Genomic DNA, 18,239 nt, shown 5'->3' with positions numbered 1-18,239 from the left:
ACAGAACTTTGCTGCTGACTAAAGGCTTTAGATTTAAATTGCATGTTTCATAGTACGGCTTGCACAACTACTTATTTTACTAATTGACAAGTTGCACATAAAAGTAGTCACCAATCAATCAGTTGTGATCCCTAGTCTTTACCCATTTTCTATTACTCACACTTGAACAAGCACACACATGCAAAGACAGGGATTTCTATATATGCAAATTCAGATCAAAGTTATAATCTAGGGCACAGGTGTGCTGCAATGGTTAGGAATTATGGAAGACAGTAGCATCAAAGACAGCAAAGAGGAGGAAGAATTTTAGAGAATTAAGATGAGTTTTGGAGATTTTAGATGTTAGAAGAAACACAAATAGCCCTGTAGAGGTTTGGTTTTAATTCAGGAATTCATAATATCTAGGGCTGTCGATTTAACGCATTAATTCAGTGCGATTAATTATATAAAAAATTACGCATTTATAAAATAACGTAATTAAAGGTGCAATATGTAAAAATGTTCATGTAATATTCGCCTTTTTTTTGCCAATGTGTGAACGGCTTGTAACGTAACTTAAAAAATGAGCCCTTCCTGGACTTCCGAGGTTGCCTATTAAAGCCTGTAGACTGATTTTCATGTGAAGGGAGCGGGTCGCTTTTGCCAGGAAAATCTAAAGGATGTGACGTTTATGCGCACTCCCGAGAGCCTTTTTTGGGTATCAAAACCGACCCTGAAATGGCGTTCTTCTTATTGGACAGGTAAGCTTACATAAGTGCAAAGCATGTGAAATATAGTGCCATTAGGATTGATTTGTGTAATTTTAGCTAACTTGATCTTGCCTGCACAGTAACTGTCATAATCAATGTTAATCTGTAATTATTCAGCAAGGTAAACTACAATAACACATGAAATGAATTCTAGACAATGTTCAAGATAATGCAAAAAGCTCCATTCATTAGTGTAACATAACTTGGTTATACAGAAAATATATACAATCTATTATTATAAAACAATAGCGCATCGATATATCAAAATGACAGTTGTGATGGAATCACATCAATACTGAATTGTGTCAACATATTTATAATGTACAGTCTATTTTATAAACAGTTACTGTCATCATCCACCAAATTAAGCTAACAGCTATTGATAAAGCTGACTAGCTAGCTAACGCCAACATAGGCTATCGTATAAATGCAGTCAATGTATCATGCAAAGAAAAGTGATTACTTCAAACTACAGTCTCGCATAGTCAGACCTATATCCACACTTTGTTTTAGCCCTGTTCCAGCACTGGAGAGTCAAATATTATATACAGTCTCAAAGTTTGTAGTAAAACTTTGTAATTTTAATTATGCTACCTCATCTGTCAGCATGATGCCGGTGAATCACGTTGTCTCTTTGTACGTTACGTCATTGTTTTGGATGCTCGCTCAATCACGTCCCTATGGAGTGTGTGCACGAGCGCAAGCACAAGCAACAGGTAGCTGGCTGCAGTTCACTTAGCGGCCACAGGTATCATTAATAACAAGGGTTTCTGAATCTTACATACTGCACCTTTAATGGAATATTCCTACCATCGAAGTAATGCAAGCTTGAAGTACCACCTGTTTTCAGCAGGGGGCAGTAAGCAAAACTCCACTTGTATAGGCAATGCGCAGCTCTACAGAGAACAAACCGCACTCAGGCTTGCCCTACACTAGCAACAGAACAAGATGAGAATGTGTTCTTGTGTTCAAACAAAGCTGGACAGAGTTTAACTTGACACCGCAACCTAAAAATACAATGTTTATGATGCAACGCAACCAAAGTGAGACGATCCAAAAGCATCCATCTGACGCATGTGTACATTGAGCATCATTAGGTAAGCCCTTATAATAAATCTATCTCAGACAGATTGATGAACTCAATTGCAAAATGGACTGCTGTGGACTGTAGGCCAATAACAGGCTTATCTTTAATAATACGGAAATAAACAATATATTGACTTCTAAAGTCACTTTTTGTATTGTCTTATCAATGCTTTATTCGTCTGCCACAATAATGTAATGTATTGTAATTATATAAATTATTATTTTTTATTATATACTGTATATTATATTTATAATTATTTAAATATAACTATTTAATCATTATATATTGAATCATTGTTATTTGTGGGGCTTTCTCAGTAAATATTCAGACAGTATATGTGCTATATTGCGATGAATTTGAATAATTAAATCGGCTTATCATGTCATTAATTTGATTACATTTTTTTTATAGACAGCCTGCCCTAATACTATCTAATGAGTTTAAAAACTGACAGTGCCATGTCTTGAAGATTCAGCTACTGTATGACCAAACCAAAACTTTCAACAGGGATTTGTGTCAAAGAGGTTACGTTAAACCAGTTTGAATGATTATGATTTGATTAGGGATGCAAAGCTGTTTCAAGATCAGCGCTCAGGGTTTTTTGAGATTCAGGGGAAAAATACCTTTCTGCTCCATGGAGAGAAATGACAACATTCAGTAGGGGAGGAGGACCGGGTGCTTTGAAACTACAACAGACACACAAAATGTACAGATAGACATGAATATGTGGATGAACATGAAAACAGAGATATCGCTCATGGACATGATCGGAAATTAGGAAACCACACAGTCAACTCTGGTCTTCTGTACCTGCAGAATTTGGTGCAAAAGCTACTGTTAAAGTCATTCAAAGTAATTTAAGCGGTCTTTAAATAACAGCTGTGATTTATTGTGCTTGCCAAAACAGGACCTGTGATAATATAGATTTGGGTGATTATATATAATTAAGGAGTAGTCTGCATTTCATCAGCACTGAAACATTTATAACACTGGCTGTGTCCCTATTCACATGTGTATACTATACACTAAAAGTATATACTTAGCTGTGTACTTAGCTGTACGGGCACCTTTGTTATTATATTTTCAACATACTAAGATTCGGGATGCACTAATTATAATCTTTCATACTATTTAGGATGGATAGTATGTGAAATAGGACACAACAGGTGTCTTAACCAGGCAAGGAGCAAGAAATTTTGATGTCAGAGCTTATCAAAATGTTATGTTTAATATACAGGTATACTAATGTTATACACTGATGAGCCAAAACATTATGACCTCTCACAGGTTAAGCGAATAACGATGATCATCTCCTAACAAGGCCACAGTCAAGGTCTGGGTAAATTAGATGGTAAGCGAACAATCAGTTCTCATAGTCAACATGTTGAATGCAGGAGAAATGGGCAGGAGTAAAGACCTGAGCAACTTTGACAAGGGCCAAATTGTTATGGCCAGATGACTGGGTCAGAGCATCTCTGAAACGGCAAGGCTTGTGGGGCGCTCCCGGTCAGCAGTGGTGAGTACCTACAAACAGTGATCAGAGGAGGGACAAACCACAAACCTGCGACAGGGTGTTGGGCGTGCAAGGCTCCTTGATGCACGAGGGCAATGAAGGACATCCTGTCTGGTCCAAACCAACAGAACATCTACTGTGGCACAAGTCACAGAAAATTTTAATGATGGTTACAGGAGGAATGTGTCACAACACACAGTACATCGCACCCTGCTGCGAATGGTGCTGCATAGCCGCAGACCGGTCAGGGTGCCCTTGATGACCCCTGTCCACCGTCGAAAGCACCTACAATGGGCACACGAGCATCGGGAACTGGACATTGGAGCAGTGGAAGAACATCATGTGGACGGTCGTGTACATGTACCCAATTACCTGGGAAAATGATGGCACCAGGATGCACTGTGGGAAGACAACAAGCCTGTGGAGGGAGTGTGATGCTCTGGGAAATGTTCTGCTGGGAAATCCTGGGTCCGGCCATTCATGTGGATGTCAATTTGACACGTGCCACCTACCTAAACATTGTGGCAGACCAGGTACACCCCTTCATGGCAATGGTATTCCCTGATGGCAGTGGCCTCTTTCAGCAGGATAATACGCCCTGTCACACTGCAAACATTGTTCAGGAATGGTTTGAGGAATATGATGAAGAGTTCAAGGTGTTACCCAGGCCTCCAAATTCCCCAGATCTCAATCCAATTGAGCATCTATGGGATGTGCTGGATCAACAAGTCCGATCCACAGCGGTTCCACCTCGCAACTTACAGGACTTGAAGGATCTGCTGCTAATATCTTGGTGTCAGATATCATTGGACACCTTCAGAGGTCTTGTAGAGTCCATGCCTCAGTGGGTCGGTGCTGTTTTTGCGGCACGTGGAGGACCAACAGCATATTAGGCAGGATTTACATAACATAGAAAGAAATAGGATTTATTGCTTGTCGCTTTTTGCATCAGACCTGGTTAAGTGTTATAGTAGAGCTATATAATTCAGCCCAGTTGACTGAATTTATAAATGGCAGATTCCAGTCAATGACCCCTGAACAGCCTAAAATAATATTAGACATTTAACAACAGGAAGAATGTTGTTTATCTACATGGTTTCATGGTTGGCTGCAAAAGATGAGTTATTTTCATAATGATTGACCCATAAATGAGTGAATTGTTTTCTGCATTACAGCTTGACATCCGGCGAGCAGATGCCCACTGCGACATTTGGATTAACTGTATCAAAATGAAAATGAAAATGATATAAATTGCAATACACACACACTGATCAGCCACAACATTAAAACCACCGACCAAATATTTTGTAGGTCCCCCTCATGCCACCAAAACTGCGCCAACCAGCATCTCTGAATAGCTTTAAGAGATCAGCAGTTACAGAAATACTCAAACCAGCCCATCTGGCACCAACAATCATGCCATGCTCCAAATCACTGAGATCACATTTTTTCCCCATTCTGATGGTTGATGTGAACATTAACTGAAGCTCCTGTCCCGCATCTGCCTGATTTTATGCACTGCACTGCTGCCACACGATTGGCTGATTAGATAATCGCATAGATGATTGTTGGTGCCAGATGGGCTGGTTTGAGTATTTCTGTAACTGCTGATCTCATAGGATTTTCACGCACAACAGTTTCTAGAATTTACTCAGAATGGTGCCAAAAACAAAAAACATCCAGTGAGTGGCAGTTCTGAGGATGGAAATGTCTTGTTGTTGAAAGAGGTCAACAGAGAATGGTCAGACTGGTTCGAACTGACAAAGTCTACGGTAACTCAGATAACCGCTCTGTACAATTGTGGTGAGAAGAATATAATATCAGAATGCTATTCTGAGATGCGAGTTGGCGCTGTTTTGGCGACAGGAGGGGGACCTACACAATATTAGGCAGGTGGTTTTAATGTTGTGGCTGATTGGTGTGTATATATTATATTATATTATATTTATTCATCTGTAAATACAATACAGTACTAATAGCCTTGACACAGAAAAATAAATAAATAAATACCATGATAATTTCATGAAGATCAATGCAAAAAAAGAGAAAGAAAATAAACTATATTCCCTGGAACAATTGTGTAACCCTGCTTCACAAGTACAGTATATTACAAAGGAAAATAATAAAAATACAGGACAACAAGGGTGGGTTTATCTAGCTAAAGTAAAATAAATAAATAAATAAACTCCATGCAGTACAATGGATGAGGTTTTCTAGCATGGGGTTTTTAGGTGACACACAGACGTGTGTTTACCTGTGTTTGTGTTGTCTTTGTTTCTATGTCTCTCACAGTCCTTTCCTAAACATACAGACACACTATCATTAACACACACTCTGAAAACAGGGATAAACTGGCAATGCCAGTGCCATGTATGCCTTGCAAACTTAAAAACATTTGGTTTTCTGTGATAAAATAAACGTTGTTGTTGCAAATTGTGCTGATTTAAACTTAAACTCACCCTGGTAAAATTAACTTCTAGCTCTAACTTTGAGGTTATGTTGAAATACTCTGATCAGCCACAACATTAAAACCACTGACAGGTGAAGTGAATAACATCGATTATCTCGTTACAATGGCACCTGTCAAGGGGTGGGATATATTAGACAGCCAGTGAACAGTCAGTTCATGAATTTCATGTGTTGGAAGTAGGAAAAATGGGCAAGCGCAAGGATCTGAGTGACTTTGACAAGGGCCAAATTGTGATGGCTAGACGACTGGGTCAGAGCATCTCCAAAACAGCAGGACTTGTGAGGTGTTCCCAGTATGCAGTGGTCAGTACCTACCAAAAGTGGTCCAATGAAGAACAACCGGTGAACCGGCGACAGGGTCATGGATGCCCAAGGCTCAGTGATGCCCGTGGGAAGTGAAGGCTAGCCCATCTGGTCCGATCCCACAGAAGAGCTACTGTAGCACAAACTGCTGAAAAACTTAATGCTGGCCATGACAGAAAGGTGTCAGAACACACAGTACATCGCAGCTTGCTGCGTATGGGGCTGCGTAGCCGCAGACTGGTCAGAGTGCCCATGCTGACCCCGTCCACCACCGAAAACGGCTACAATGGGCACGTGTGTGTCAGAACTAGACTAAGGAACAATGGAAGAAGGTGGCCTGGTCTGATGAATCACGTTTTCTTTTAGATCATGTGGATGGCCAGGTGTGTGTGCGTCATTTACCTGGGGAAGAGATGGTAGCATGGATGCACTATGGGAAGAAGTCAGGCCAGTGGAGGCAGTGTGATGCTCTGGGAAATGTTCTGCTGGGAAACTTGGAGCCCTGGCATTCATGTGGATGTTAATTTGACACGTACCACCTACCTAAAGAGTGATGCAGACCACGTCCACCCCTTCATGGCAACAGTATTCCCTGACTGCAGTGGCCTCTTTCAGCAGGATAATGCGCCCTGCCACACTGCAAAAATTATTTGGGAATGGTTTGAGGAACATGACAAAGTGTTCAAGGTGTTACCCTGACCTCCAAATTCCCCAGATCTCAGACCGATTGAGCATCTATGGGATGTGCTGGACCAAAAATTCCGATCAGTGGAGGCTCCACCTTGAAACTTACAGGACTTGAAAGATCTGCTGCTAATGTCTTGGTGCCAGACATTACTTGGTGCCATGCCTCGACAGGTCAGAGCTGTTTTGGCGGCACGAGGAGGACCTACACGATATTAGGCAGGTGGTTTTGATGATGTGGCTGATCGGTGTAGCTAAAGTGACTTGTGAATGTATAAGTCTTGGAAGCATCAGTTAGAAAGGGTTGAATATAATAAATAAATCAGTAAATTAAATCTGTTTTAGAGTTACATATTATAGCATTTCTGTCAGAAAAAAGGAAAATATATTTTTTATATATACAGTGGGGAAGAAAAAAAATGAGAACTACAGCAGAGAAAATCCTTATTGATAAGCCCTCAAAGAAATCACCAATAATGTTACATTCTATAAAACAGGAAGACAGACAGATAGATGTTTACCTTTGTCAAATGTCTCTCTCTCTGTTCTCGTCTCCTGAGCGTGCGTGGCGATGGGTAGGTGGGCATGGGCGGAGCCATGGAGATGGAGATGGTCACCCTCCGTTCTCTCTCACTGACTTCCTGTCTCTGCTGCTGATCTGATGAGCATATGCATAAACAAATATATTCATAAACATATGATAGGTCAGGTCAGTACAGTTTTTCAGAGATTATTGGATAAAATACAAATCTTAAACACTGACCAATCACCAAAACAAATTCTCTCATCATTTAATCACCCTTATGTCATCCCAAATGTGTATGACTTTCTTTCTTCTGCTGAACACAAACAAAGATTTTTAGAAGAATATCTCATCTCTGTTGGTCCATACAATGCAAGTGAATGGTGGCCAGAACTTTGAAGCTCTAAAAAGCACTTAAAGGCAGCATATAAGTAATCCATACGACTCCAGTGGTTTAATCCATGTCTTTTAAAGATATGATAGGTGTGGGTGAGAAACAGATCAATATTTAAATACTTTTTAAACCATAAATTCTTCTCCCTGCCCAATAGGTGGCAATTTTCACAAAGAATGTGAATTACCAAAAACAAAAAAGAATGTAAAAGTGGATATTTATAGTAAAAAAGGTGTTTTTCACCCACACCTATCATATCGCTTCAGAAGTAATGGATTAAACAACTGGATTATTTTATGCTGCATTTGTATGCTTTTTGGACCTTCAAAGTTCTGGCCAGTGCCCACCATTCACTTGCATTGTAAGGACCTATAGAGCTGAGATATTCGTTTTAAAATCTCAGTTTGTGTTCAGCAGAAGAAAGAAGGTCATGCACATCTGGGATGGCATGAGGGTGAGTAAATGATGAGAATTTTCTTTTTTGGCTGGACTACCCCTTTAATGCATGTAATTTCTGCACCACTTGCATCACTAAATTGGTTGAACAAACAAATAGTTCTGCCCAAAAACTATTGTGTTGGTCCACTAGAGCACTAGGAATTGCTCCCTCTTCCTCCAATAGAGGGCCCTCTGAATCAACTTTACTTCCTATCTTTTTGCTGAGACTTTGCAGAAGTTCACTATCAGGCATGAATAAGCTGATTGATAATTGATTGGCATTTATCATTCATTTGTAAACATCTCTAACCTCTGTACAGTGCCCGCAGGCTCTGTTTGGCGTTTCGATGCAGCTCTTCCACACATGCGGGTCGGGTCGACGGCAGGAACACATTTCTCTGCAGGTGCCACGGAGCCTGATAATGTCCAATCAGCTTACTCTCAATGTCCAGATTAGACACCGCTGCAGATAATGAGAGAATTTGTTGTAATAAGTGGATTTATTCACAAAAATAGTTTTATAAATAAAGGACAACATACTTAATTACAACCACAGAGATAACCACCTCAAGAGAAGATACTATGTAGTGAATGCAAGTTGTCTTCACAATTCATCAGCTTTTTGATACAAGCACACGGAACAAAGATTAGCTGCTTTCCACCATTGGGCCGAACAGTTCTCATTGCTGAACAGTGCCGTTCTGACACGGGCTCATTGGCACAGTTACAGTTTCTTTTATCTATCGTTGTGCTGCGAAATCAGGATTTGAATGGACACTGGTAGCACACGTACATCACCAAGACATCTATTTGATGCGTGTGTTTACATCTGGAAGATGTCTTTTTTTTTTTTTAAAGAAGTTTGCCCCTCTGCAATACGTCTTATAAGATGTATGTCAATAAGTATGTCTCGATTTTCAATAAGACGTTCACCAGATGTCTTTGAGACGTTTATGATTTAGAATGTTTGTAAATCTGATCTTTTTAAGATGTTTAGCAAATGCAAAGCTTTCCAGATGAAACGCTCTTAAACAGACATCTCTGAAATGTAAGTGTGCTAACTGGGGACTGACTGGGCAAGTGACCAACCTTGAATTTCCACATCACTAAAACTGCTCCACCAGCACTGCTGAGCACAGTTAGCTAACCGTGCTAAGAAATCCGTGCTGGGAACATTTGTAATCGAACTAAACTGAACTGAACCATGCTCTTCTGGTAGCCGTTCGGCCCGATGGTGGAAAAGCAGCTCTTCCCTGATAGCAAATGTACATCAACCATAGATATCTGTTTGATGTGTGTGATTACATCTAGAATTTGCTACACTGATTCAAACCGCTAACTCGTGAGTTTGGGAGTCTTTTTGACAGATTCACTAAAAGAACCAGTTCAATAGAGTCATTCTTTCATGAATCGGACTACACTGGTCACGCTGTTTATATGTTTTTCAGTGCAGCCAGCGCAAAAGCAACAGAAAGATGTCATGTCTATTTATTGTCATTGTATTACTTTCTAACAAGACCTTTTCATCATATCACATTCAATTCAAATTTCCACTCGGGTTAAATGTAATTTCTTTTGTCATGGTGCTGTAATCAACCAGTATGCTACCAGGCAGGCTTCAAACACAAACTCAAGCTATATGGTCTCTCTCTCTCTCTCTCTCTCTCTCTCTCTCTCTCTCTCTCTCTGTCTGTCTGTCTGTCTGTCTGTATGTGTGTATTATGTAAAGTAACAAAGAGAAACAAAGGCTCTTTACTCTTAATTAAGTAGCTTATTTATAAAACCAAAAACTAAATCCTCCCTAATCATTTCCTCGAATGCTGGAGGAAGCTGCAACTGGTGTGAAGAGCAAATAACCTCAGCGGCTGATCAGTTAGCCCAACATTAGCAACACAATGCTCCTTGACATCTGCTAATGCATTATGGTGTGAAAGATAAAATATGTTAATGGCAGACAACACCTGATTAAATGAGCCTGAACCAAACACCCAATATTTAAACACCTAACATGCTAATATTATTCTATTTGTTTCACTGTCTTAACCTCGGGATACATATCCTGAGTTTACCAGAGCCTGCCAAGATCAAGCTCTGGTCCTGCCTGATGTCCGACTCCCACTATTACATGTTGCTGAGTGTTGACGACTAACTGCAGCTTGTGCCAGCCAGATATCACTTCAGTCTTCTACGATGGACTTCACAGAGGATGAACTGATGCCAGCAGCAACCGTCAGACACGGGATACTTCACTGGACACTGCCTGAATCTTGGACTTAAAATGGACTCCACTGGAAATTAATTTGCAAAAAGTTTACAGTCGAACTGCAGTGCACCTTACTGACCTCTGCCTGCATCACCTTGGTCAAAGGACGGACTACACTCTTAAAATGGAATACATAGATAATAAATTAATTGCAGCATTCATCAGCCAAAGAACAAAGGACAATGCATCTGTTTGCACTTCTGCAGTTAAATAAGAATGTACATTTTAAGACTTAAGTCATTAATCTTACAGTTAATACAAATCTTTTTTTAAAACATTGGCCCCCACAGTGAGCCTGGTTTCCCCCAAGGTTATTTTTCTCCATTAACCAACATCTTATGGAGTTTTGTGTTCCTTGCCACAGTTGCCTTAAGCTTATAATTAATATAATTATTTTGTATTATTTATTTTAAGGAGCAATTTACAATCATGTTTTTTTTTTTTATTAAACCGCACTATTATGGCTCGAAGACATTACTATATTACAGCTTTTTCTTTTAAAGCATCATTTTCTGTAAAGCTGCTTTGAAATGATGTGTGTTGTGAAAAGCGCTATACAAATAAAAATGACTTGACTTGGATGGATGGGCAGAATTATAGGGGTGTGTGGTGAGGTCAGGCTTTGGCAGTTAGTCCCTGCTGGTAGATGCCACAACTACACCATTCCTAGATAGCACACGTACATCTCCGAGATGTCTGTTTTAGATCTTATTATCTGGAAAGCCTCACAATTGAATTAACATCTGCTAAACATCTTAAAAATATCTGATTTACAAACATTCTAAATCATAAACGTCTTAAAGGCATCTGCTGAATGTTTTATTGAGATCCAAGACATAATTATTCACATACTTATAAACATATTCATGGGTGTCACTTTGTTTTAAAAAGTGGTGGGGACATGCTGGTTGTGATGTTACAAAATCATGAATATTAATAAGGTTGTGCACAGAGAATTTCAAATAGTCTTGATTACAGTTCGATAAATAGTCATTCTTGATGGTCAATTCCAGCGCTCCAATAAATATTTCACATACAAAATTTTAACATTTTAGCACTACATCTGTAACTATTGGTCCTGGTATTTTGTTAGTCTCTGGATAAATACATATATCAACCATTGGTTACATACGGTGACTAGTTGGTCTTGTGGCAACGTTTTTGCATATAGTACAAGGAGTTTCCAGTTCTAATCCACTTTTTATTTTAATAAACCAAGATTAAATCTGTATGTCAGTGGATGTATACTGTATCATTTGTTTGTATTTTGCTCTGCGATTTAACTGGACAAGAGCTCGTTCTGTAGAACAGCGAAGCGAGGAGAGCACTGTGTGCACGAAAGAACATCGCCACCTGTTGTTCAAGCACGCTATGAGACGCAAGTGTGGGATGCGAGCCAGCGCGCTGGTCAAGCTCCGTCAGCGCGGCTTTCGAACAGCACTGCCGAGTATTCATCCAGCGAATCTCCACTCTCTTCCTAACAAAACGGACGAACTACATCTCCTCACCCGCACAAACAAGGACTTTTCAAACTCTGCTGCCTTGTGCTTCACAGAAACCTGGCTGAGTGAAACCATTCCGGACAGCGCGTTACATCTGCTGGGCTTTCAGCTGTTCAGAGCGGATCGCATAGAGTTATCAGAGAAAACAAGAGGCAGGGGAACCTGCTTTTACATCAATGAAAGTTGGTGAACAGATGTAACAACGTTAAAGAAGATGTGCTGTCCTAATTTGGAAGCGATCTTTATCAACTGTAAGCCTTTCTACTCGCAATGAGAGTTTTCCTCGTTTATTCTGGTGAGTGTTTATATTCCTCCACAAGCGTGTGTGAGCGCAGAGCTGGCTGATCCGATCACAGACGTGGAACAAGAATACCCAGACTCACTTATTATTATTCTCTGCGATTTAAAAAAAAGCCATCCTCACCCATGAACTGCCATAATACAGACAGCACATTACATGCCCTACCGGAAACAGAAATATACTGGACAACATTAAAGGATGCATATCGCTCTGTCCCTAGAGCAGCTTTGGGACTCTCTAATCACTGTCTGGTTCATCTTCTTCTGACCTACAGGCAGAAACTAAAATCAGCTAATCCTGTAGTAAGGACTGTAAAGAGATGAAGCAGAGCTGGAACTACAAGCCTGCTTTGACTGCACTGATTGGAGTGTTTTTGAGGCTGCAGACACCAATCTGGACGAGCTCACAGATACTGTGACATCATGTATCAGTTTCTGTGAAGATATGTACATTCCTGCTAGGACTTATTTAACGTTCAACAATGACAAACCATGGTTTACAGCTAAACTCAGGCAGCTTTGTCAGGCCAAAGAGGATGTTTACAGAAGTGGGGATAAAATCTTGTACAATCAGGCCAGAAACACACTGACAAAAGAGATTAGAGTGGCTAAAAGAAGATTTTCAGCTAACAACGCTGCATCAGTGTGGAGAGGCCTGAAAGACATTACTATCTACAAGACACTACCCCCAACACTGTAGGGAATCAACAACTGGCTGATGACCTGAATGTGTTTCACCCCACACCCTCTCTGACCTTCAATTCACACAAAAATCAACACCTCCTGCAACTCAACCTGCAGGAAAGCACAGGGCCCAGATGGTGTTTCACCCACTTCTCTAAAATCCTAAACCAAATTAAGCCAACTCTCTGTTCCCACCTCTATCTGTCAGTGGATCACCAGCTTTCTGACAGATAGGCAGCAGTTAGTGAGACTGGGGAAATTTACTTCCAGCACCTGTATGATCAGCACTGGTGCCCCCCAGGGATGTGTGCCCTCCCCACTACTCTTCTCCCTGTACACAAATGACTGCGCCGCCAAGGACCCCTCTGTCAAGCTCCTGAAGTTTGCAGACGACACTACTGTCATCAGCCTCATCCAGGATGACGATGAGTTTGCATACAGAAGGGAGGTTGAACAGCTGGCTATTCCAGTACTGTGGGCATTTTCATGGTGCCATTAGCCAATTGGCATTGGCAAGACGTGGCTCCAGAGTGAAAAGTTACATGGCATTTCCAAGTGGAAATGAGTAAAGATGGCAGCATGCAGGTCACATACTGTACTTCTAAAGGGTTATGCCGAACAACTGTCGGATAGCTCTCTCCAGATTATTATACACCTCCTTGGTTACAACGGCCAATAAAACATGTTTTACATATAAGGGTTTGATTGGTTTTAAGAATTTCCATGAGGTATCCCCTAATATGTTCTAACGTTTCAATAAACATAATGAATAACATATTTTTGTAATGATTGTACAACCTGCACATTTTATTTCAATATTATACATTGTAATTTAATTTAATTTACCATGTCTCACAGTTGCACACAGTCAATGCAGTTCCTTCATTGACCACTAGGGAATCACGACCCAGCCTCTGTGATTACTGGTATTGCATACACGAACACAGAAGATCTGTCTGGCTGGGATGCTGTAGGCAGTTTTCACTATAACACGAGTGAATAGATCTAGTGAAAAGCTGCTCTACTAGTCATTAGTACGGACCAGCATTAAGGCCGACTAATCTAGGTCAGGAATTCAGTAAGCGCAACTCCACATGCATGATTCTCTCTGCATGTGCCCTAAGACTAAGATGGAATTTGAAAACAAGACTAAGTTAGTGTCTGTAAAATACTACTTTCCACATTTCTGCAACTAAATAGTTTTAATGCACTTACAATTACTTCTAAACACACCTATTGTAATGTGCAATTTGTATTATTCTAATAGTTCTACTATATTTTAATATATCTAATATTTTTAGTAAACACAATGTAAGCACAATATGAAATCTGTGATAGAATGGCCCTTATCTGGTTTCACACATGCCTGACAGCATCTTCCAAATTTGCCACATTCACCTTCAAAGTTGACCATGAAGAGAATCAAACCAAGAGATCATAGGATAAGTCAAAAAGATTTTACCTCTATAATTGGGCCTTATTAGGCCAAACATCATCATTGACCTTGCAATAATGCTTACTAAGCTGAAGCTAAGAAAGGCCATTCTAAATGGACTAATCTGACAGATGTCTAACGACTTGTCAACCTCCAATGCTGCCCAAAAAAATATGCTGGACAAATCACCTGTCTCCAAAGAATGGAGTCAATTCTGGTAAAATTATCATGGAAGACAAACTCAAGCATACTAGTTCATATCTGGTGAACTGGCCTGATTTAACTGAATTCATCCTTGTTTGACATTTATTTGCAATGCCATCCTTCTGAAATTTGGGGACAAATGTTTCCATCTATTAGTCAAAGATGACTTGTTTCGTGAGGAGCACAGCATGTTATCTCTCAGTAAAGTAGGGTGAAGTGATGGTGCCTGGGCACTTAGTGTTGTGGAAAACACAAGGGAGTGTAAAGTGAGGTTTAAGAGAATTCTCCCCAAGGAAAGACCCCTGCTGAGGACTGAACTTTTGCCCTTCTTGGTTCTCTTTACGCAGATAGGCATGGCTCCAGTGAACCATCGTGATGTAGCATCTCAGTCTCTTAACTCACAAGTGCCTCTGCAAGATATCCAGGCAGCCCATCAGATCTCCATCAAGACAGAATGCTACTGCTGTGAGATTTTGATGTCATATAGAGCACTGTATGATCTAAAGGTCTATTCACACTAGGGCTGGGCTATATGTCGAATATTCACAATGTAATCACAATGATTTTACTGACAATTTAAAATTAAGCTGTGAAAATTGCGATGATTTTAATGTGCAATTTATTTGGCCAATGTGTTTCCTACAGAGCGCATCTTAGACTGATTTAACGATCCTTCAGGGCAGCACAATTCTTCAAAATAATATCAGAATCGTGATATGGTCATATGTCAATATTCCACCGCAAAAGGCTGCGCTTTTATACACAAATACATGGTCTGTATGCACAGCAGAGTGAACAGTGAACAGGTTACGCGCCGTTCTGTGTGCACATGCGGGACACGTAATAAGCTGTTTTTAACACTCTCAGAGCACTAGATGTGCCTTTATGAGCAAAAAGCTGCAGGTTCACACATTCGTAAAATATTAAAATGAGACACATTATCACAGGAAATAAGGAGATGACAGCGTTTCACCAGATTTGGAATGAGGAACATTAAACTGTCAGACACACACTGCACTTTATACCAAAATAAAAGCTCCAGGTGAAATAAATATGGCAAATATATTACTACGTTTTAAAACAAATCTAGTCCTTAAATTAATAGTAAGTAGTAAGTAATTACAACATTATTCAGTTTTATATTATAATACCCACAATAATAAATCAGTTTTATATAATATTCAACTGGTTTAAAAAAAATAAGTGAGTGAAATAGTAGTTTTTGCACACCCTGTTCATCCCCAAAAACTGTTTTGGTAAAAATATATGTCAATGTCAATGTCAAAGTCACTGATGCTTTTTATTAGGCTACTATGTACCACTGTATATGGGTGCATTTAAGTTAAATGATTAAACATAATTTTGTAATTATTTAGTGAAAAACTTTGTCTTCGTTATTTTAAACAAGAACTTTACTTCATGCATTAAACATTTTGAATATACTTGAATGTGGCTGAAATGATGGTTTCTCTGATTTAAAAAAGAAAATCACTTGTAAGCCATTTCAGAGCAAATACTGTATGTAATTATTGAGATATATAAATACTGTAATAATTTTGCTACCTGTAGCAACTCATAATCTAATAACAAAACATAATGTAATAACTGCACATAATGTAATAAGTATTACATTATTGATGTAATAAAATGTTCTTAATATAATAATTTTCTCAAAACGTAATAAAATCTTGAGCTCATAATGTAATAATGTATTTTGCATAACGTAATAGATTATTGTATGTGAAATATATTACATAATGAACACACTGTAGCAACTTATAATGTAATTACAGTTCATAATGTAATAGCATCACATAATGTATAAGTGAAACAATGTTTACAATATAATAATCTTCTCGCAACATAATAAAGTTATGAGCACAAAACATAATAATAGTTTTTTTTTTTTTTTTTTTTTTTTTATAAGTTATTACATTAAAAGAAATGTAGGCTTATTAGGCTACACTGTGAACTCAAACATTTCCATAAAAATGTGACTAATTTTGTGATTATGACCTGCTCCATCATTTTTAGTCGCATTGACCCAGAAACACATTTTAAGTTTTATGCACTGAATTAAAAAATTAAGTTTCCACTTTCTAATTATGTAATTATTATGTTTCTGATCATTGTTGAGATATAATCATTTAAATGGCTGACATTCAACTTGTTTATGTTCTGCAAACATTTGTAATGCATTCATAATTTTAACGATATGAGAGAGAAGAGAAGCTTTTCATTTTTCTAGCTAAATAACGAGCTAGGGACATTATTGGTTAAATCTTCCTGAGGTAACATTAGGTGACAATTTCTTCACAAGGTGTTATACTGAGTACAATGTAATTTGTACTGTATCTTTCAACATGCCCTCAGATTTTATTATTTAAAGTTACTGTTTTTAAAAAGGGATTTTTTTGAGCTACTCTCTAACAACTCATGGAAATTTGTACTGCAATTTAATCTAATATACAGTATATATATAGATAGATAGATAGATAGATAGATAGATAGATAGACAGACAGACAGACAGACAGACAGACAGACAGACAGATAGATAGATAGATAGATACTGTGGGTTATTTTTTTACAATGTAGGCTTTACTCTGTACACAGCGTTGTTTCGCACACTATTTGTCATTTATCAATATATGTACTTTTTGTTGTCAAATTGAAAAGTATTTAATATCCTTTTTGACTAAAGACTACAAGTGTCTTTGGCTTATGTATATATATATATATATATATATATATATATATATATCAACAAGTAATGTACAATAATAATAATAATAATAATAATAACATCAACAATAATATTAACAAATGCATTCATATTTAAATCTGGTGCATTTCCTGTGTAGTTTAAGATTAGATTTAGATTTTAAAAATGTACTGTAAAAGGAATACCAATGTTTTTTTTATGCCTTAAAAAGGATACTTTTATTTTGTTTTGGAAATTATTACAATATGACAAAATAATTATATTTTAATTCAAATGTTTTTGGTGAGTTTATATATATGTAATAAATTTCTCATAATGTAAAAACTGTGGGGAGCTCAATATTTTATTACGTTTTGAGAAAATGATTACATTATGAACATTTTATTACATGAATAATGTAATACATTTTACATTATGTGCAGTTATTACATATCACCCAGCCCCAGTTCACATTAGGACTTGCTTGACTCAAGTTTACTAGTCGGCCAGCCATCCAGAGAAGTAGCTGACTAGCTGGCTACTCAGCGGGTCAATGTTTACCTGAAATAAATCACTCAGAGTTTGCGTTAACCTAACTTTTAGACATTTTAAAACATTGATAGATAATTCCAAAAGATATATACAATACAACAAATCTATTTAAACTATAGCTTGTTTCATTTTAACCATCTAACGCTACGTTAATGAAGAGCGTGTGAGTGCATCCTCCATTAAAAGATTCATGTTACTTGCATTGTTATAAATGGTGCAAAAACAGTCATGTGCCTATAGTTTCTTGATTGGTTTCAGGGTGCTTTTAGGGCAAATTTTGGCTTGTATGTGAAAAAGAACACTAAATGTCCAGTTCTCTTATTCCTGCAAATAAATGCAAAGTACATGTTTACTTTATTCACACTTTAGCATAAATCCGTGTGTATTTGCATATATTTGAAGATGCATTTGCACACAAATACACAGTATGCAGTTTT

The 18,239-nt window shown here is 38.3% G+C and overlaps 1 protein-coding gene across 2 annotated transcripts in view; it reads right to left on the bottom strand.

Moving 5' to 3' along the window:
* LOC127420361 (actin remodeling regulator NHS-like) overlaps window positions 1-18,239 on the bottom strand; it is a 145,041-nt gene that overhangs the window by 12,965 nt on the left and 113,837 nt on the right. Inside the window, exons 2-4 of one of the 2 annotated variants that reach the window (XM_051662578.1) lie at window positions 8,471-8,623; window positions 7,327-7,463; window positions 5,604-5,648 (exon numbers count right to left, since the gene is read on the bottom strand). In XM_051662578.1, the coding sequence (XP_051518538.1) occupies window positions 5,604-5,648; window positions 7,327-7,463; window positions 8,471-8,623 (335 nt within the window). Of the gene's footprint in view, window positions 1-2,459; window positions 2,523-5,603; window positions 5,649-7,326; window positions 7,464-8,470; window positions 8,624-18,239 lie in introns of both variants that reach the window. The other variant, XM_051662579.1, reaches the window with a different exon arrangement.

The sequence above is a fragment of the Myxocyprinus asiaticus genome, chromosome 29, assembly GCF_019703515.2.
Source record: "Myxocyprinus asiaticus isolate MX2 ecotype Aquarium Trade chromosome 29, UBuf_Myxa_2, whole genome shotgun sequence".
NCBI lineage: Eukaryota > Metazoa > Chordata > Actinopteri > Cypriniformes > Catostomidae > Myxocyprinus > Myxocyprinus asiaticus.
This window is presented reverse-complemented; position numbering and strand designations above follow the sequence as displayed.